At 42.0% G+C, this 21,870-nt stretch overlaps 1 protein-coding gene across 2 annotated transcripts in view; it reads right to left on the bottom strand.

The window, feature by feature from the left end:
• PI4KA (phosphatidylinositol 4-kinase alpha) overlaps positions 1 to 21,870 on the bottom strand; it is a 261,800-nt gene that overhangs the window by 81,034 nt on the left and 158,896 nt on the right. For both annotated transcript variants that reach the window (XM_033956600.1, XM_033956601.1), the window contains 5 exons: positions 20,603 to 20,692; positions 15,750 to 15,869; positions 12,323 to 12,415; positions 9,750 to 9,906; positions 5,583 to 5,710 (listed from right to left, as the gene is read on the bottom strand). In XM_033956600.1, the coding sequence (XP_033812491.1) occupies positions 5,583 to 5,710; positions 9,750 to 9,906; positions 12,323 to 12,415; positions 15,750 to 15,869; positions 20,603 to 20,692 (588 nt within the window). The remainder of the gene's footprint in view (positions 1 to 5,582; positions 5,711 to 9,749; positions 9,907 to 12,322; positions 12,416 to 15,749; positions 15,870 to 20,602; positions 20,693 to 21,870) is intronic.

Here is a 21,870-nt window from a genome sequence, read left to right as displayed (position 1 = left end):
GCCTTGTACAGAATCTGCATGATTACATCTTTATCAGCCCTTTTTCTCTCGGGCTGATGAGGACCAGCCAGCACGGTTTCAGCAAAGGCAGATCCTGTTTAACAAACCTGCTGCACTTTTTCGAGGGAGTAAACAGGCAGATAGACAAGGGAGACCCGGTCGACATTGTATATCTTGACTTTCAGAAGGCGTTCAAGAAGGATCCGCATGAACGGCTACTTCGGAAAATTGCGAGCCATGGAATCGAGGGTGAAATACTCACATGGATTAAAAACTGGCTGGAGCATAGGAAACAGAGTGGAGGTAAATGGACAATACTCAGACTGGAAGAGCGTCATCAGTGGGGTGCCGCAGGGCTCGGTGCTTGGACCCGTGCTCTTCAACATCTTTATAAATGATCTGGACATAGGTATGACAATCGAGGTGATAGAATTTGCAGACGACACGAAGTTATTCAGAGTAGTGAAGACGCAGGGGGATTGCGAAGATCTACAGCGTAACATAATCAGGCTCGAAAAATGGGCATCAACATGGCAGATGAGGTTCAATGTGGACAAGTATAAAGTGATGAATGTCGGTAACAAAAATCTCATGCACGAATACAGGATTTCCGGGACGGTACTTGGAGAGACCTCTCAGGAAAGGGATTTGAAAGTTCTGATCGATAAGTTGATGAAGCCATCCGCGCAATGTGCGGCAGCGGCGAAAAGGGTGAACAGAATGCTAGGAATGATAAAGAAGGGGATCACGAACAGATCGGAGAAGGTTATCATACCGCTGTACTGGGCCATGGTGCGCCCTCACCTGGAGTACTGCATACAGCACTGGTCGCCGTACATGAAGGACACGATACTACTCGAAAGGGTCCAGAGAAGAGCGACTAAGATGGTTAAGGGGTTGGAGGAGCTGCCATACAGCGAAAGATTAGAGAAACTGGGCCTCTTCTCCCTCGAACAGAGGAGATTGAGAGGGGACATGATCGAAACATTCAAGGTACTGATGGGGATAGACTTAGTAGATAAGGACAGGTTGTTCACCCTCTCCAAGGTAGGGAGAATGAAAGGGCACTCTCTAAAATTGAAAGGGGATAGATTCTGTACAAACGTAAGGAAGTTCTTCTTCACCCAGAGAGTGGTGGAAAACTGGAATGCTCTTCAGGAGGCTGTCATAGGGGAAAACACTCTCCAGGGATTCAAGACAAAGTTAGACAAGTTCCTGCTGAACAAGGACGTTCACTGGTAGGGCTAGTCTCAGTCTCAGTTAGGGCGCTGGTCTTTGACCAGAGGGCCGCCACATGAGCGGACTGCTGGACGTGATGGACCACTGGTCTGAGCCAGCAGCGGCAATTCTTATGTTCTTATGTTCTCTCTGTACTTTGATTCTATCTTTGATTAATATCGTACTTGGATTACTGCAATACTGTCTATTCTGGTCTTTAGTTATCAGCTCTTAAATTACTGTACTTTAAATTGTTTAATCAAACTTCTCCACAACAAGCATCCTTTTGATCTTGCATTCCCGCTTCTAATGAATCACATCAGGAGAAGAGGCCAAACATCGACCATGTACCGCATAAAGAAGACAAGACCGTAAACCTGAACCCTTAGGGAGGACCAGACAAGGCCCTGCTCCAGGCCATCCTGCAAAAACTCCAAGACCTGAGGCAAAGACACGCAAAGGGGAACTATATCATGAGCAGAACACCACTCTTCAAAAAGATGCCAAATGCGCACATAAGCCCGAGAGGTGGAAAGTCTCTGAGAACCCAATAGAGTGGTGGTGATCACTTTATCTGAATATCCTTTCTTACATAGGCATTCCCTTTCAAGAGCCAAGCCGTAAGACCCTAAGTCAGAAGGTCGGGCGAGAGGGGCAAAGGAAGAGGATTTGCCATGAAAAGATGAACCAGATCTGTGTATCACGGGTATCTGGGCCTGTCTGGCGCCACCAGGATCATGCAGCCGGTGTGTCAAACAATACAAATAACTCTTCCCACACGTGGCCACAGCAGAAGACATACAGCAGGCCACCCGTCGACCAAGTCTGCATCAGAGCAACCATCCCCTCGGCCTGGTAATTCCTGCTCTGACTGAAGAACCTCAGCACTTTGGTGTTGAAACTCGTAGCCATGGAGTCCATGACCAGCCAACCCCATGACTGAACGATCAACTCAAAAGCTTCTAGCCCAAGACATCACTCGCCTGGATCCAGCACATGAAGAAGTCCGCCTAGACATTGTCCACTCTGGCTTTATGGGAAGCCGAGATGTCCAAAAGGTGAGCCTCTGCCCATTCCATGAGAAGAACTGCCTCCTGCGCTAACAGATGACTCTTTGTTCCCCCCTGATGATTGATGTAAGCCACTGCCATAGCATTGTCTGAGAGAACCTGGACAGACTTGTCCTTCATCAACAACTGGAAAAAAACTAACACCAACCGAATGGCTCTGGTCTCCAGAATATTGATCAACCAGTAAACCTCTATCGGCAACCAGCTGCCCTGAGCCAAGTGACTGAGATATTGGGCTCCCAAACCGAGGAAACTGGTGTCCGCGAGAAGCACTGTCCACTATGGTTGATCGAGACTCACTTCCTCAACCAGATTGGTAGACTGTAGCCACCAGTGAAGGCTGTGATGAACCAACCTCCGAAGTGCGACTGGAGAGTCCAGATCATGTATTCAAGTTTCAAGTTTATTAAAATTTTTGATTAATCGCTTAATCTTGCTTCAAAGCGATGAACATACATAAAAGGAAATAATTAAAATTACAATATTAAAATTAAAAATAAAACATTAATTTATATATAACCATTAAAATAAAATAAACTATATACAAACTTAACAAAACATGAGTAAAGAGGAAAAGGGGATATGAACTACAAAGTATAATAGAAAAGAAGGTCAGGGAAAAACATAAGGTTGGGAATTCAAATGAATTGTCAAATACAGCATTATTGAATTCAAGAGTGAAACTTATTGATCAAAAGCGTCTTTGAAAAGGAATGTTTTTAAATTAATCTTGAATTTATCAATATCATGTTCTTTTCTTAAGTAAATTGGCAGGGAATTCCAAATTTGTGGAGCAGTAACAGAGAAGATAATCTGCGGAGATCACTGCCAAAGAAGAGCATATTGAAGGGGGTGCATGTGAGCCCGAGCCCATCTGATCGTTTCCTGGGAGGCCGCCATTGAACCCAAGACCTACAGAAATCCTGCACCAGAGGGCAACAACAATCCATCAAGGAGCGAATCTGCGACTGCAATTTCAGTATGCGGGCCGCGGGAAGGAAGACCTTCCCCATGCTGGTGTCAAAGAGAACTCTGAGATACTCCAAGCACTGAGATGTATCAACAGACTTTTGGAAAGGCTGACATCCTAGCCCAGTGACTGCAGACACTACCTGAGCCGTGACCTGGGAGCTTTCCTGAAAAGACTTCGCTTGAATCAACCAGTCATCCAGAATGGATGAACCAAAATGCCCTCCTTGTGCAAGGCTGCCACCACCACCATCATAATCATGGTGAAAGTCCGTGGAGCTGTGGCCAGACTAAAAGGAAGCGAACAAAACTAGTGAAGGCCACTAATCAGATTCAAGAAGCCCTAATTAACAAGAGGAAAGACTGCACAGACTTACCACCTTCATCTGCTGGAGACTGAGAACAGACTGATTGTACATGGGACTGCACAGCCCACTTGTACTACTGTCAAAAGTCAATGTGTTCTCATTCTCCACCTGCTGGCAGAGGAGCGTAAACCCATTTGTTCTGTGCCAGTCTGGAGGGACAATAAAGAAAAACCAAATTCATTCCAGAATTGTAAAAGTAGTCCAGATGTTAAAGTCAGCTCCAATCAAGGGACCCTTGTAACATCTGGACTACTTTTACAATTCTGGAAATTTAGAATAAACTTGTTTTATCCTGAACATCAGTTCCGCTTTTTTTTTTTGTGGTTGTTTTTGGACCTTTATGTTTCAGTGGAACACTGAGGTCTTATTTTTGTTGGGTTATTTTCTACTTAAATATAACCTATCAGTTTATATTCAAGTTAACATTTTTATCCTAAAAAAGAGGGGGAAATGTTCTATCGTTTTAAATTTGGATGGATTTATATTCAAGAATATATGGTAACTACAAGGGAGAATCAAAAATTAAAGGCAATTGTAAAGAACATAAGAATTGCCGCTGCTGGGTTAAATTATACAATAACCAGAACAGAGCTGATGAAATGCAACATATGTACTTGTACATTGCCTGTTGGATAGTTCGTCAACACACAGTGCAGCACTCGGCCTGTAGTCGTGTGACAGCCATGAGATCAGAAACATAGACACTCCATTACAAGATTGTACCATCGAAGAACGTGCAGTGGTGCACTTTCTTTGGGCTGAGGGAGTGGAAATTCACCATCAGACATTGACTAAGTATAGCACCATGAATCAACAAAAGGTTTATGAATGGGTAAAAAGGTTTAAAGTGGGAAGAACAGGTGTAACTGATGGTTGTTCTAGGTGTCCATCAACATCTCGAACACAAGAGCACATTGATAGGGCAGATGCCTTGATTTAAAGAAGATTGGCTGCACATTTGGATATCAGCTATGGATATGCATTTGTCATAATGCAGGATGACTCGGGATACAGGGAAGTCTGCACACGATGGGTTCCCAAACAGCTTACTGATCTGCACAAGCAAAAGTGTGTGGAGGTTTGCAACCCAGTTCCTGAGATGGTATGAAGAAGATCTGGAGAGAACTGTCACCAGCAATGAGACATGGGTGCATCACTGCGACCCAGAGAGCAAAAGACAAAGCATGATGAAGTAAAGGAAGTGGTTCTCACCTGGCTTCAGGAGCTGCCAAAAAAATTCTTTGCAGAAATGCAGAAGCTGGTTGAACGATACAACAAATATGTCTTCTTGCATGGGGACTATGTGGAAAAGTCATATGTTCAATTGCTCATTTACTTCTATTGAAGCCATTAAATGTATTTTGCCTTTACTTTTTGATTTACCCTCGTAGATAGTGTTCCTAAATATACAAGTAAAGTTAACTTCATATGCTGACTGGACCGGCTGAGCATCAGGCCACAATAGATTTGGATGTCAACATAACTTAAACAATCAAAATGCTTTTTTTTAACTTTTAAAATGCTTAATTTTGATTAATCTTCACAGCAACTGCATGTCAGTATTAAAAGGGAGAGTTTTTTCTGGGACCCAATCACTGGAGCTTGTAAAATACTGCAAGTTCAAGTAACACATGCAGATCAAGTGAAGAAGAAAAAGCATATGAATGTGAATCTTCCATACTGGAGATCTCAAATACCACCAAAATATGGACTTTTCCATGCATATCAATAAGTGAATAATTTTTACATGTTAATGTAAATTTGTTCTTGTACTTGGGTGTTGCAGAATAGATGTATGAAAAATATTTATACATTTTTAATTATTCTGAACACAAGTCACCAAATTATAGTCAGATGACGGTGACAAAATGTACCTCACCAGAATGGATAATACAGCAGTGAGCTGCTCAGAAGCTCAGGCCCGCTCATCATCAATTATAAATCTAATTCTCCATACCGGCACTTCTATCCCATCCTTAGCTGCCAAAAGCCATTCCCAGCAAGCGATGGCTGTTTCCACTCCATGTTCAGTAAACATCCGCAGGGGGCTCCAGCATAGATGATGCAGAAGCTGGGCATCGCAATCTGAAACAGACACACGTCTCAATGAAGGGATCCCCAAGAAACTGACAGCCAGCAGCATTAAACGACTGATGATCAGCAAGTACTGACAAAGTGTCAAATTAATACTGTCCAGCTTGCTAGTGGCCATAAAGAAATAGTATACCTTTCTGAGACAGTTCAGTAACATTTAGGGAGCATAGTTATCAATGTGGGCTACCGTTAAGAAGTGTTATTTTATTACAGATCCTATTTTATTCAATGAGACCTAGTTGCTAATAACTGGGGTTAACAGTAAAATGACATTCTTAATGGTAACCTTCACTGATAACCTCTTTCTTAGGCTGGAGATTATCGATTGCTTTACTGACAATCATTTCCAGGATTAGATATAAGCAATCTTTACAATTAGATTTTCCTTGCCAGGCAGTTCAATTTTGAATCTACATATCTTTCTGGAAAAGACTGAAGACTTATTTCACCAGCTGAATTTGTAACTCTGACTAAATGATTTCTGTAAGTACTACATTGCACTGCATCGCAACCCCTTTAATTATTTATTTTAAAAAATTATATACCGCACTCTCTCCCGATTCTAGGTGGTGTACATCATTAAAATATACATAAAATTCCTTACATATATTTTAAGATACATTCTCTATGCTGACTCAGTGTAATACACACCAATGTCTTTCCTTTTCAAAATTCTGCCCCTCTCCTTGAACCAGGGTATTAAAGGAGGTAATTTGCAAAATTACCCAAGAATATATGCCTATAAAGCATACACTCAAAAACATAGGACTTATTTTAATAACAGCAGTCATTATCTGGATAATTCCCCTAGCTTGTGCTATCCATGGGCTGCCTTGGTTCTATCTGGACAGTGCAGAGGCATAGAGCTGAGCTATATGAAGAGCAGCAATATTTGGTCTGTTATCCAGATAAAGTATCTGGATAAAGTTTGGACAGCAAAAAAGTGACCTCATAGAATACCGACAGTGGAAAAAATGTGTGCCATGCTTTGTTTGCACAGATTTTGGTAATGGTGGGTGTGTGTGTGGGTGGATTTGGGCAGAAGCCAAACTAGTATTATTCATGCACAGGTATTTCATTAATTATACATGTATTCTACCACTTGTACTGGTATTCTGTAACGTAAAATAGGTGCCTACTTTTCTTTATAGACGAGGCTTAAAATAAGGGCCATAAGCAGTTCCTACAGTAAGTACCCCGTTTCAAAATTACCTTTAACAGTGAATGAGCGTGTCTTAATCTCACTGCCTTAATCCAACAGGCCACAGTCAGCTTAACAGAGTTTAATAATAATAATAACAGTTATAATAACAGGAGTCGCTATTCAACATATCAACCAAGAATTGGAAAAATTATACTAGACTTAATTACACCTTCTGGTGGAATTCATTGTGCCATATATACAAAATGGAAAGAACAACTGCCATACAAAAAGGAAATTATAATAATTTTAAAAAGATTTGGGGGCCATTGATAATTTATTGTAATGATTAGACGCCTTTATACACTGAAAGTACATTTATAATTAGGGGAAGGGGTGGTATATAGTTATATTAAAGGTTTAATCAATAATTATGAATGTAATGTTTATATGATATTTTTGATTACAATATCTGTGGGAAGGGTGGATGGTGGAGGGAGTAAATTTATGTTTTTAAAATGATAATAGGAAGAAATTCAAGTGATATGTATAAGTTCAATTGATGTAATATTGTATACTTGATGTAAGATGAAAAAATGAATAAAGAATTGGAAAACAAAAATAATAACAGTTTATATATCGCAAGGCCGTAAAGTTCTATGCGGTTTACAATCAGGCAGCATTATGGGGTAAAGATTTGGAAAAATTGCTTTTGCTTACTAATACTTATGAGGAATTTAGGAGACACCTAAAAACATATTTGTTCTTGAAGTACTTAGGTAACTGATTTGCAAAATCTTATTCAATAACTGATCTTTAACCCTTTCAGGACCATAAGGATCGTAGGCCAATTTTTGTGGTTTTGACGACATTTTTATGGTAAAAAGGGCTTGCAGATGCCAAAAAATTGATTTTTTTTGTGAAATATCATTATTTTTATTTAAAAAAATCACACTTCTGGCTTATGGACAGTGTGGCAAGTGAATCTTCTCGTCAATCTAGCAACGACGCTAATGAATGAATGTCGGAACCAGTTTGTTTACATAAAGGTAGTATCATATGGAATCCGTACATATCAAATTTAGAACTGTAGACTATCCCAATCAAAATTTATAGGATTTTAAAGTTATGGGACAAATATGTCCCTTGGTCCTGAAAAGGCTACGGTTTTTAGTTACTAGTTTTTAATTTTGTAAGTTTTACTCAATTTGTAGTATTTTTAACTATTGTAAACCGCATAGAACTTTACGTTCCTGTGGTATATAAACTTTTATTATTATTATTATTATTATTATTAAAAAGAATACAATCAACTAAAAAGAACTAGAATATTAGAGACCAATAGCTAATACCCTAAAAAATCTGAGGAATGCATAATAAAATTCTTACAAATCAGCTACCTAAATATTTCAAAAACAGATATGTTTTTAGATGTTTTCTAAATTCCCCGTAAGTATCAGTAAGCAGAAGCAGTTGTTCTAAATCTTTGCCCCATGTTGCTGCCTGATATGAAAAAGATGTTGATGATGTTTTTAAGTTTACATCCTCTAACAGGCGGAAAAACAAAATGCAAATGTGAGCTTCTCTTATGTTTATTGGTTGCAAAGAAGAAGAGCTCAGTTATACAGTATATTTAGGAGCTAAATCGAGTAAAACCTTAAAACAAAAGTAGCTAAACTTAAACTTCACACGTGCCTCCATTGGCAACCAGTGCAGCACTCGATAAGAAGGTATCGTATTTCTTCAACCCAACCCAAAAATCAACCTGACCGCTGCATTTTGCACCATTTGCAATCGTTGCATGTTCTTCTGAGAAATTGCTGAATATGCAATATTGCAGTAGTCAAGTTGACTCAATATGAGAGATTGCGCCAAAACTCTAAATGATAAAGCCTCAAAATACGCCCTAATGGACCGAAGCTTCCAAAGAGTAAAGAAACCTTTTCTAACCAAAGAATCCACTTGGTCCTTCCTTGTCAAACCCTGATCCAGTATTATACCCAGAACCTTAATAGTAGATTGAATGGGACAGCTAAATTTATTGAAACACAATAATGTTGTTTTAGTATCAAACGGATGAGGTGAAGCTACAAAGAATTTCGTTTTTTCTGAGTTAAGCTTCAGTCTGAATTCAGTCATCCATTGCTACATCAAAACCAATACTTCTATTGCCTTAGGAATAATTTCAGAAAGAGGTAGCAAATGGAATAATGATCATAAAATCATCTGCGTAACTAAATAACTTTATCCCCAACTGAGACAATTGTGCACCTAACGATGACATATAAACATTAAAGAGCAGTGGGGATAATGGTGAACCTTGCGGAACACCTGATGGATTACTCCAAGTGTCAAAAAGATCATAATTAAAATGAACTTGATAGGTACGAGACATAAGAAAACCTCAAAACCAATCTAACACCTCTCCTTTGATGTCAGTAGCGTCCAAGCATTGTAACAATTTCCTATGGTCCACTAAATCAAATGCAGAGCTCATATCAAATTGCATGATCAAGGCATTAAGGCCCTTACTGAACAAAATAGCCATGATTACTGTCTCAGTACTAAATAAAGGTCTAAAACCAGATTGAGATTCATGTAAAAGGGAAAATTGAGTAAGATATTCCATTAATTGAAAATGGACCAACCCTTCCAGAATTTTTACAAAAAATGGAATGGATGCTACTGGTCTGTAATTAGTTATTAATGTTAGACACACTGTGATTTTTTGGGATTGGGGTTATTATAATGTGACCATTATTAGTAAGGAATTTTCCACTCTTTAAATTATCAGTTAAATTATTTCCTGAAAACGAGGTAATCTAGTCTGGGGAACCACTGACTTCTGATTGGGTCTCTTGTACTTGCATGCTGAGAGATGCAGATTACCTTTGCTGCTGATTTGCATCGCTGTCAGTTTAAACATGGCTTGAGTGTATGAATCCGGCTGACTGCACTCCAAAGCATCATTCAGCTGTCTTATCATCAGCTTATTCACGTCTGATGAGCGACCAGTAGCCTCCGAAAACTGAATCATTCCAGCAACCTGCAGAATACAAGGAGTAACACTCAAATCATGTGTGCAATATGCATGTAGTACTGTTACCCATTAGAGCAGATTAGGTCAGGGAATAAATAGAGTGGCTTAGATTTAAAACCAGAGGGGAGAAGACAGATACCCCCCACAACAGGCAGGATGCCCAATCCCTCCTGCCACCACCCCCGAAACAATCCTCGGCTAGAGAAACCCACTCCCTCCTGCTGGCACCCCCCGCAACATCCCCGGCAGGAGGGATGTCCACTCCCTCCTGTCAGCACCCCTCCTAACATCCCTGGCCTAAGGCCCTGATTGGCTCAGGTGCCTAAGGCCCCTCCCAACTGGAGTCTTAGGCCTCCATCCCCAGTGCAGTCTGGGATGCACTAGGAGAGACCTACGACTCAGATTGGCCAGATCACTATGGCCTCTCCCATGGGAGGGGCCTTAGGGATCTGGCCAATTGGAGTCTTAGACCACTCCCAGTGCATCCCAGAATGCGCTGGAAGGAAGATAAGACTCCAATTGGCCCAGGTGCCTCCTATGGTAGGGACCTTAGACGCCTGGGCCAATCAGAGCCTTAAGTCCCTCCCCGGTGCATCCCAGTTCACACCAGGAAGGAGAAGGCCCACCATTCTGAAGAGGTGGGCCTGTTGGCCGGAGGGAGTAGGCATCCCTCCAGCCAGACTTGCAAATAAAGGTATGGGGGGTGGATCCTGGTACGTTTTGGAGGGAGGGGGGTTGTTTGGGGGGGTCATGTGTTTGTGGGGGTGCCAGCAGGAGGGAATGGGCAACCCTCCTGCAGGGGATGTTGTGTGGGGGGTGCCAGCTGGAGGGATTGGGCAGCCCTCCTGCCGGGGATTGTTTCAGGGTTTTGGCAGGAGGGATTGGGCATCCCTCCTGCCAGGGGTTGTTTCGGGGGTTTCGGTAGGAGGGAGTGGGCATCCTTCCTGACAGTTTGTAGGGGGGGAATCTCTGTCTGTGGCAGCTGGTTCAGTTGATCATGGCAGGGGAATTCATCCCCCTCCCCCATCAGCTGAGCTGTAGGGACTCCCCCAAAGCCACGATTCTGTAATCAGCGCCCTTGAATGATTGACAGGCAATCCGACTTGGGCCCAAAAGCCCACAGGTATAAAATGGGCTTTAGAATTTAGCATACCCTAATTCCCTTAACGCACGTTAAGCCCCCAACTCTGCTTGATGAATTCCCCCATAAATCTCTTATCAACACAAGCAATTCAAGCTTATAAATTTTTGTTTTTATAGAGACACCATTTAAAATAACCCCACGAAAGCTTACACATAATATTATACCTGCTCTGAGGTAGGCATAAATTTGTGCATGTATGTGCTTATGTATGTTCTAGCAATCCTGCTTATTTTATAAATCTTTTTCTGCCACTGGTTATTTCTAGGATAAATAGCATAAAATCTGCTTTACTCTTTTGGAATCTGTGACCTAAATTGGCCACTGTTGGAAGCAAGATACTGGGCTTAATGGACCTTCAATCTGTTCTAGTATGGTAACTCTTATTTTCTTATGTTTATAAAATCTATTTTACATGCGTAAAAGCACCTATATCAATAATAATAATAATAATAACAACAGTTTATATACCGCAGGACTGTGAAGTTCTATGCAGTTTACATTGATTAAAAAGATGCTCCCACCAAAGGGGTGTAGCCATCCTGATTCATAAGGCCCTGGCTTTCGAAGCCCACAACACCCTCTTGTGCAATATTTATACCCCAAATGTGTATTCTCACTTGTTTTTCTCGAAGCTCTTGGGGACTATTTTAACTTTCCCCAATTACCCAGATTATTTTGGCGGGAGACTTTAACATGGTTAGTAACCCTAGCATTGACTGCAAACCTCTGAGACCGCTGCGAGCCGGGCATGATTATAAAGTGGTCAACTTTCTCATGCGCGAATTGGATCTTGTTGATGCCTGTTGCACCTATCACCGGGGGGATGCGGACTACACTTTTCACTCGCAAGTTCACACTAGTTTCTTTTGCATTGATTACATTCTAACACCAGCTTCTATGGTGGGGCAGGTTGAAAGGTCATCCATCCTAGATGCAGTCTTTCTGGATCATTCCTATTCTATGAACGCAACATAACTTCCAGAACCAGCACTTGCAGCACACATATGCTCATGTACGCATTTATACCTGCTCCAAAAAAGGTGCACCTATGTACAATTACTCTACCCTGTGTATCTGCATTTTATATAAAACACACTTCCACAGCAACTGTGCATGCGGAACATTTAAGTGCAGATTACATAGAAGGCAGTGCATTCTTCCCTAGTGCCTATTTTTCAGGGGGATATAGGACTGTGCAATTTTATAGAAGTTCTTTTTGGGTTTTTTTAGATGCCCTGTTATGAAATTGGCACCTTAGGGATTAACTGCATGCCTTACCTCACCAGCATAGCGGTTGCGCAGGTTCAGGGATGCCATGAAATTGGAGTAGTCTTTCTTGACACAGGCAGGCCTTTCAGTCAGCTGGGTCACCTGAGGAAGAGATAATAAGGCACTCAGTTGCTTCCAATTGCCAAACTACAACCAGCCTGCCCATTTAACAAGGTCAGAATGTTCATGGCTTCCTGCCAGAAGAGTGACCAGGATAGTGGCAGCTGGGGTACCATGGTGGCAAGTCAAATCTGTGCATTTGACTGCGCGCATTTGTCTTGCATGGATCTGACTATGAACCGGGTACCATTATGTACAGCCTTCAAAAAAGGAAACTGTAAGAAAAATTATTATTATTTTTTTTGTTTTAAGTTTTTTATTCATTTTTCATATAACAACAAGTGTACCACTTAAATTTATACAATTTCATTACGTACACACTTGATATTCCTTCATATATTACTATATATATAATGTATCTAATATAATAAAATGCTAGGCCGCGCATGCGCACTCCCATCTGCGTGCATCCGTTTTCCGTGAGATGTAGAGCACCTTAGGTAAGAGTGCGCATGCGCACTTACGTCACCAGCCGCCGATGCCTCCACAAGCCGGGACCGCAGCCAGCCGCCGATCTCTGTTCCTCCAGCGAGTGGGCGGGCGGGGGGGTGTCTCGGAGGAGAGGGATCACGGCTGCTCAGCGCCCCCACCAAGGAGCCCAGCAACTTTTCGCCCCGGATCGGGACCCAAGTCCTTTGCCCCCCTTCCCTTCCCTTCCCGCGGATCCGACTACCTTGGCGATTCAAGCAGAGTGTGCAGCAGTCTTCATACGCTGCTTCAGGCCCTTCTACTGCCCTGATTTGCTCTGCCGCGTCTCTGATGATGTCATTAGTGACGTGCCAGAGTAAATCAGGCCAGTAGAAGGGCCCAAAGCAGCGTGTGAAGACTGCTGCACACGCTGGAATCGCCAGGTTCGTAGTCTGTACCGCAGGAAGGGGAAGGGGGGTAGAGGAAACGCTAATGTTGCTGCAGGGAACTGGTGTGGGGGGAGGGAATGCTGCTTTGGACAGACTGACAGAGGAAGGAAGGGAGATAGAAAGAAAAGAAGAAAGACACAGGGGCAGGGAGATACAGAGAAAGACAAAGGGACCAGGGACAGAGACAGACAGAAAGAAAGACAACGGGAGTCGCGTCAGGAGGGGTGCGGGATGCGGCAGAGGGAACTTTTCCAATGGATGCAACTGGGCGGCTGTCGGGATCCTCTGATCAGGGGCAGAGCAAGGTAAGTGTATCATAGGGATAAGAAGGAGGGGGGGAGAAAAAGGAAGGGTCGCCTACTGCTGGACAGGGGGAAAAGGAGAGAGGTGCTGATGGACAGGGGGCTGAAGAAAAAGGAACGGAGGCCTAATGTTGGACAGGGGGAGAAGGAAAGAGGTGCTTCTGGACAGGGGGGAGGTAAAACAAAGGGAGAAGGGCTGCTGCTGCATAAGGAGAGCACTGAAGGGGTGGTGGTGGACACAGGGGAGGTAAAAGGAAGGGAGAATGGACAGGGGGAGCAGGCAAGGGGTGGTGATGGACAGCCAAGGAAAAAGAAAGACAGAAAGAAAGAAAGCAGCTAAGGAGAGAGAGAGAAAGAAATAAAGACAGACACACACACATATATTCTAGCACCCGTTAATGTAACGGGCTATAAGACTAGTCATTATATAATCTTTTACTATAATCTTGAAACAGTATATAATAAGGAAAATTATTGCTCAGCAATGTGAGGCAGAATGTTGAATGAAATGGACCAGTGCTCTGACCCAGTTTGACCTTTCGTACACATCTTCTGGCTCCTTGGACATGATGTTACAGCTTGTAGACTTTCAGGGAACTATACTGACATTTAAACTTGACATGTCTCTCTTAGCTCCATACCTCCCTCTGACAGCCTTTACTTCTGGTCCTGGTTATTTCATAAGTTATTATAATGTATGAAAATTATTCCAATGATCCTCTGAGGACAGCAGGTAAATTGCCAAAAAAACAGAAGACTACTGAATTCCTAAAAAGACATCCTTCACTTCTGTTAAGACAAGTATCCCATCCCAAGGAAGCAACAAAGTCCCATAAAAGAAATAAATAGAAAAGCGTAGAGAAGTAGCCTAATGCTTAGTGCAGTAGCCTGAGAACCATGGGAACTGGGTTTAATTCCCACTGCAGCTCCTTCTGACTTTGGGAAAGTCACTTAACCCATCTGTATATAATCTGTAAACTACTTTGACTGTAACCACAGGAAGGCATATATCAAATCTCAGTCCCATCCCTTTCCTCTGAAAAAAAAAAAATTTGAACCGCTACTGGATACGCTTAAAAGAATAAGTGAGGCTAGGCTGGCTCTTCTTCAAAACCTTGTAGCAAAGCTGAGAAGGATCAAGAATGGTCTAAGGGGTGACCAAAACTGGTTCCTTCAGTTTCAGCTGATATCAAATCTGGGGCTGAAATTTGCTGAAAAGGTACATCCAGCTCAGTTTGCCATGTTATTCCATCAATCAGTTAAGGAATGGCATGGATAGCCTGTCATAGAGAAATACTGGTGATCTCATACTATACAGAGCCTATACAGGCAGGACCATATCATGACTTTTGTGGGCTCTAGGCACTTTTACCTTCATGGGCCCCTTCCTCCAAGACATCTAATATATGGCTGAGCTTTTAATTTGAATTGCATGTATATTTGATTTGTATTTTATTTATTGTATATATTTTCAGGACCAAAAGGCAAAGCATGAAAATAAATAACTTCTACTTAATTTTTATTCTGATTAAAAATGTTTTTAAATATTTTTCATGGACCCTAAGCATTGTGCCTAATGGATAAAGGGTGAAGCACACAGATCTCTTTTATGCTTCTGTCTCCATCTGCTGATTGAAAGACATAGCTCACAGGTCCTAGAACAGTCTGGTGAGAATGCTAAGGAAAAGCTTATTAGATGCAGTTTTAGAAAGACATCTAGAGTGATGCTGAAAAGTTCTCAGTCCAACCAAACAACTTCCTAAATTCTGAGCTTTATTTTATCACTATAGCTGAAAAGAGTGTTATCTTATTTCATTAAGTGCCAATTTGCAGATACACAATTCTGTTTTAACATTGTTTCAGATCATTGATTGAACCATATCCATGTCATTCTCTTCTTGGTTGGGTTGAGAACTTTTCAGCACACCCTTGTTGGCAATTTAAAAGCATATTTTATAAAGACACATAGGTTCTTAGGTGTCTTTCTAAAACTGCACTCCCTCTTCCACCTTGGTGCCAAATTATAGAAGGGCCCCTGAGTGCTTTTAGGAATCCAGCTCTTTAGGAATCCAGTTCTCTCTAGTCCTTTAAAAATGGAAGTGACAGTGGACAGATTTTAGAATGGCAGCACTTGGTGAGCTGGGGCTTAGCACTCACCCCTAGCATCGTGTTCTGTCTATTGTAACCTGCAAAATGCAGGATGCTCTCAGTAGCCATGGCCAAGCCTGTGTGCTGGGATAAGCCAGATAGCCAGTTCTGGTGCTTGTTCAGGTATTCCTGCAGGCAAGAAAGAAAGCAAGGAATGAGCAATAGGCTGTGAACAGGCAAGCCTACTTTCTGACAAGTTGTGTCCTTGCAATTATAAAAACAATGACAAAAATCTGTACTTCAGATAGATAAGTTTCTAGAAAATAGCTTTATCTTCTCTTTTCTTAATGGTAAAAGGCTTACGATTACCATATATTAAAGCATCTTAAAGTGTGTAAAAACTTCAGCATTTAAAAATAAAACACTGAACAAAATCACTGAAGAACTGGCTGGCAATTCCAACTGCCTGTAGTATTTGAAAATTGAATGAAAGATTAGGTTCTTACTTGGATAATCTTCTTTCTGTTAATAAACACAGGAGTCTGTATGGTAGGTGATCAATCTGTGCTTGCAAACTGTTGCAGAAGAATATGAATCACATCTTTCAGCTCCTCCTCTTTCACAAGTGGAGTAAAGTGCCCCCTTTAGTTTGTACCACAGCAATTGATCTCTACTGTAACAGAAGAAAAGAGAAGGGGCACGGGGAACTTCCCCGGAGATATTATACTTCCCCGGAGATATATTTCTGTTTTGCTCTGTAACTCATGAAAAAGAATGATAATTAGCATGAATATAATGTGCATGAGTCGAGTCTCTTTCATTTGAAAGGAAACTCTGCAAAGAGAGGGCATAGGATGAAGTTGAGGTGATAGGCACCAGAGTAATCCGAGGAATTATGTTTTTACGGAAAGGGTGGTAGACGCATGGAACAGTGTCTCGGAAGTACGTTTTTACAGAAAGGGTGGTAGACGCGTGGAACAGTCTCCCAGAAGTACGTTTTTACGGAAAGGGTAGTAGTCGCGTGAACAGTCTCTCGGAAGAGGTGGTGGAAACAGAGACTGTGTCTAAATTCAAGAGGGCCTGGGATAGGCACGTGGGATCTCTTGGAGAGAAAAAGAGATCATGGTTACTGCGGATGGGCACACTAGATGGGCCATTTGGCCTTTATCTGCCATCATGTTTCTATGAACTTGCAACCATGAACCAACAGGATGTGTGTAACTAGCACTAACACATAAGGAGCTTAAAATTCAACAAACTCATTACTTTATTAGTAATTTATTCATACATGTTCATTAACAAAACTAAAGTTATGATTTTCCCGGTTAAGGATGGCCTTACTTTATCCTGCCCCATAAGTCTATTCCTATCCAGACTGTCACATCTATTAAGATTATCGGTGTAATCTTAGATGGAAAACTTACATTCCACGAACAAATAAGCTCAGTAGTTATACAAAGGAATTACTAAGAAAGAAATAAGATGTCTTCAAACCATTCAGAACAACGCTATAACGCTATAAAAATCATTTCAAAAGCTCGTAAATACGACTACATTACTCCCCTACTGATCAAAGTTCACTGGCTTCCCATCGAGCTACAGTAGTCCTTCTCTACTACAGGTTTAATCTTAAATGTACATAACACAGAACTATGGACTGTACCTGAAGTTGGGATTTAGTAACTGAAGGAGTCACTAATAAAATTATGTTGCTGACCTTTCAAACTAAAATTGCCGGCCAACCAGAATTCATCACCAGGTTACCACTCATCGTACTCTACGTTCCTCAAATCAAAACCTATTGTCTATCCCCTCATTAAAGTATATTAGCACAATGCAAACCAGCATTTTTTCTGTTACAGCCCCTATCATCTAGAATTCGGCCCCTAATCATTTAAGAGAAATTACATCTCTAGATAAATTTAAAAGTAGTTTAAAGGCATTTCTTTTTAAAGATGCGTATAATGCATGATCGTCCTTGTAAGGACGGGTTACGGAAGTTTTTACCCTTCCAGTGGCCTTGTTTTTGCAGATGGTTTGCCTGCTACTCCTTCTACTTGTTTTTCCCCTCCCCCATTCTTTTCTATCCACAAATTGTAGTTCTGCCCAGTTACCTTTCGTTCCAGTAAGTCATTGTTTGTCTGTGTGTATGATTGTTGTTGCATTGAAATCTGTTTTTAATGTATTTTTTATAGTTTCTTTTTATACTATGTAAAACCGCTTTGAAATTTGATAAGGCAGTATATCAAATTTTTAATAAACTTGAAACCTGATCTAACAGTCAGAAGAACTCCAATTCCGGACTATAAAGTTGTCCAAGGCAGAAAACAGGTGTGGGCCATACAGACTCATGTGCATATTAACAGAAAGAAGATTATCCAGGTAAGAACCTAACCTTTCATTCTGTTACATAGACACAGAAGTCTGTATGTTAGGTGACGTGCCAAAGCAGTGTCAGACATCTAGGGTTGAACGGATAAGTATACCTGGTATACATCCCAGAGTGCAGATAGAATTGAAAAATGAACTTGCAGAGTAATTTATCTTTAAAATCCAGTCTAGTACCAGATGACTGGAGGGAGGCCAATGTAATGTTGATTTTTTAAAAGGGTTCCTGAGGTGATCCGAGAAATTATAGACTGGTGAGTCCGACGTTGGTGCCAGACAAAATGGTAGAGACTATTATAAAGAACAAAATAACAGAACAAATACATGAGCATAGATTAGTGAGAGAAAGTCAGCATGGATATAGGCAAGAGAACCTCGGAAGCGGAAATCCATGCAGGACGTACTTCTTGAACGGAGAAACTTTAACTAGGACTTCAGCAGAACGAGATTTAGGAGTAATCATCAGTGCAGACATGAAAACTGCCAATCAAGTGGAGAAGGCTTCATCTAAGGCAAGGCAGATATTGGGTTGTATCAATAGAAGTTTCATCAGCTGAAAGCCTGAAGTCATAATGCCGTTGTACAGGGCCATGGTGAGACCTCATCTGGAGTACTGTGTGCAATTCTGGAGGCCACATTACAGTAAAGATGTGCGCAGAATTGAATCGGTTCAACGGATGGCCACCAGGATGATCTCGGGGCTCAAGGGTCTCTCGTACGAAGAGAGACTGAACAAATTGCAGCTCTACACTCTTGAGGAACGTAGGAAGAGGGGAGACATGATCGAAACATTTAAGTACCTCACGGGACGTGTCGAAGTGGAAGATGATATTTTCTTTCTCAAGGGACCCTCGGCCACAAGAGGGCACCCGCTCAAACTCAGGGGCGGAAAATTTCATGGCGACACCAGAAAGTATTTCTTCACAGAGAGAGTGGTTGATCATTGGAACAAGCTTCCAGTGCAGGTGATCGAGGCAGACAGCGTGCCAGACTTTAAGAATAAATGGGATACCCATGTGGGATCCCTACGAGGGTCAAGATAAGGAAATTGGGTCATTAGGGCATAGACAGGGGGTGGGTAAGCAGAGTGGGCAGACTTGATGGGCTGTAGCCCTTTTCTGCCGTCATCTTCTATGTTTCTATGTTTCTATGAGAAATCTTGCCTCACTAATCTACTACATTTCTTTGAAGGGTTGTATGAACATGTGAATAAAGGTGAACCGGATAATATCGGGTATTTGGGTTTTCGAAAGGCATTTGACAAAGTATCTCATATGAAAGACTGCTTAGGAAATTAAAAAGTCATATGATAGGAGGCAATGTCTTATTATGGATTAAGAACTGGTAGAAAGATAGAAAACAGAAAGTAGGTTTAAATGATCAATATTCTCAATGAAACATAAGAACATAAGAATTGCCGCTGCTGGGTCAGACCAGTGGTCCATTGTGCCCAGCAGTCCACTCCCGGGTAAATACTGGGGTTCTCCGGGGGTCTGTCATGGGATCAATGCTTTTTAACATATTTATCAGTGATTTAGAGATGGGAATAACTAGTGAAATAATTACATTTACTGATGACACAAAGTTGTTCAAAATTGTTAAATCGCAAGAGGATTGTGAAAAATTGCAAAAGGACCTTGAGAGACCGGGCATCAAAGTGGCAGATGACATTTAATATGTGCAAATGCTAAGTGAAGCATGTGGGGTGCCCTGCGAGCTGCAGCCTGCCCTTACTGAGACTACATCCTTTCCCAAATATGGTGTCCTCCTTGTACCGAAGCTGCACAAAGTGGAAGAAAAATACCCTAAAGTAATAAAAACCGAACAGAGTAGATCAGAATACAGGCTACAGCTTATCAGTTCGCTTCAAAAGGAAAAACTGAAAAGGGCACTATACTCCATTGGTGAAGGAGGAGCTGAAAGATGTGATTGGCATCTTTCTGCAACAGTTGGCAAGCACAAATTGATCACCTAACGTGCATAATCTCGTCCTCGGAAGCCATTTGGAATCTATTGTGATGTCACAGTGAGCCTACAGAAGAGATCCAAATAAGTTCTCTGCTCAAGGATGAATTTTCCCCACTGATGAAACTGGCAGCAGTACTAATTCAGGGAGTATCCAATAGTATCCTAATACTCACGCATTAGAATGCAAAACGTTGGCTACATTTTGTTTCAATGAGAAAATCCTTTCACTCAGCACATCCTACTGCTTCTTTCTACATTTATTTATTTGGTTGGTTTACAGGTCTGGCTCCTTCCCTCAATTCCTTATTTATTTTATTTATTTATTTAAACATATTTTTATTGAAAGTGAAAAAGGTCACAACCAGACAAAATACAAACTCTCCTTGGTACCTCGAGGTTGGGGAGATGGGGGGGAGTTCTGGTGTGTCTGAGGGTCTGTGTGTTCTGTTGAATTCCTATCCTGTAAAGCCTTGTGCAACATCCCCTGTCTGGTGCACAGCTACAGCAGTCCTGCTCTACTATAAGTTTAATCTTAAATGTACATAACACAGAACTATGGACTGTACCTGAAGGTGGGATTTAGTAACTGAAGGAGCCCACTTCATGGCTTCTTGTAGAATCATTCCACAGCGAGCGGCAAAGTCCTTCACAATACTCTGCACCAGTAAGATTAATAGCAAATCAATACAGTACTTATAATAGTCATCCATTATTCTCTACACCAACCAAGTTTAATACTTTGTCAAGCAAGTGTGAATAACTCTCTGCTCCATGAGACTAATGGTAAAAATCACTGATGGTCAGACAGAAATGATTTGCATATGGGTCAAGGTATACTGTGGCAAAAATGCGGGCATCTATTCAAGTCACGATGTGCCAAATTCTATATATGGCACCAAAAAACCCAATGACAACTAGACTGGCGCTTAGTGCGAGTCTATAAAAGGCATGTATCTTATATAGAACTAGTCTTTAAGCCCGTTAGATTAACGGGTGCTAGAACATATGTGTGTGTGTCTGTCTTTTTTTCTCTCTCTCTCCTTAGCCGCTTTCTTTCTTTCTGCCTTTCTTTTTCCTTGGCTGTCCATCACCACCCCTTGCCTGCTCCCCCTGTCCATTTTCCCTTCCTTTTACCTCCACTGTGTCCACCACCACCCCTTCACTGCTCTCCTTATGCAGCAGCAGCCCTTCTCCCTTTGTTTTACCTCCCCCCTGTCCAGCAGCACCTCTTTCCTTCTCCCCCTGTCCAACATTAGTCCTCCGTTATTTTTTCTTCACCTCCCCTGTCCATCAGCATCTCTTTCCTTCTCCCCCTGTCCAGCAGTAGGCATCCCTTCCTTTTTTATCCTCCCTCCTCCTTCTTATCCCTATGATACTCTTACCTTGCTCTGCCCCTGATCAGAGGTTCCCGACAGCTGCCCAGTTGCACCCATTGGAAAAGTTCCCACTGCCGCATCCCGCACCCCTCCTGACGCGGCTCCCGCTGTCCTTTCTGTCTGTCTCTGTCCCTGGCCCCCTTTGCCTGTCTGTCTTTCTGTGTATCTCCCTGACCCTGTGTCTTTCTTCTTTCCTTTCTGTCTCCCTTCCTCCCTCTGTCTGTCTGTCCAAAGCAGCATTCCATCCCCCTCCCCCCACACCAGTTCCCTGTGCACCTGCCCCTGTGTCTTTCTTATTTTCTTTGTGTTTCCCTTCCTCTCTCTGTCTGTCTGTCCGTCCAAAGCAGCATTCCCTTCCCCTCCATTTCCCTCCCCCCCCCACCAGTTCCCTGTGCAGCAGCATTAGCGTTTCCTCTACCCGCCCCTGTCCCTTCCCCTTCCCCTTCCCGCGGGCCGGA

Source organism: Geotrypetes seraphini, chromosome 8, assembly GCF_902459505.1.
Source record: "Geotrypetes seraphini chromosome 8, aGeoSer1.1, whole genome shotgun sequence".
Classification (NCBI taxonomy): Eukaryota; Metazoa; Chordata; class Amphibia; order Gymnophiona; family Dermophiidae; genus Geotrypetes; species Geotrypetes seraphini.
The sequence above is the reverse complement of the archived record's forward strand: the minus strand, read 5'-3'. Positions and strand labels throughout refer to the sequence as shown.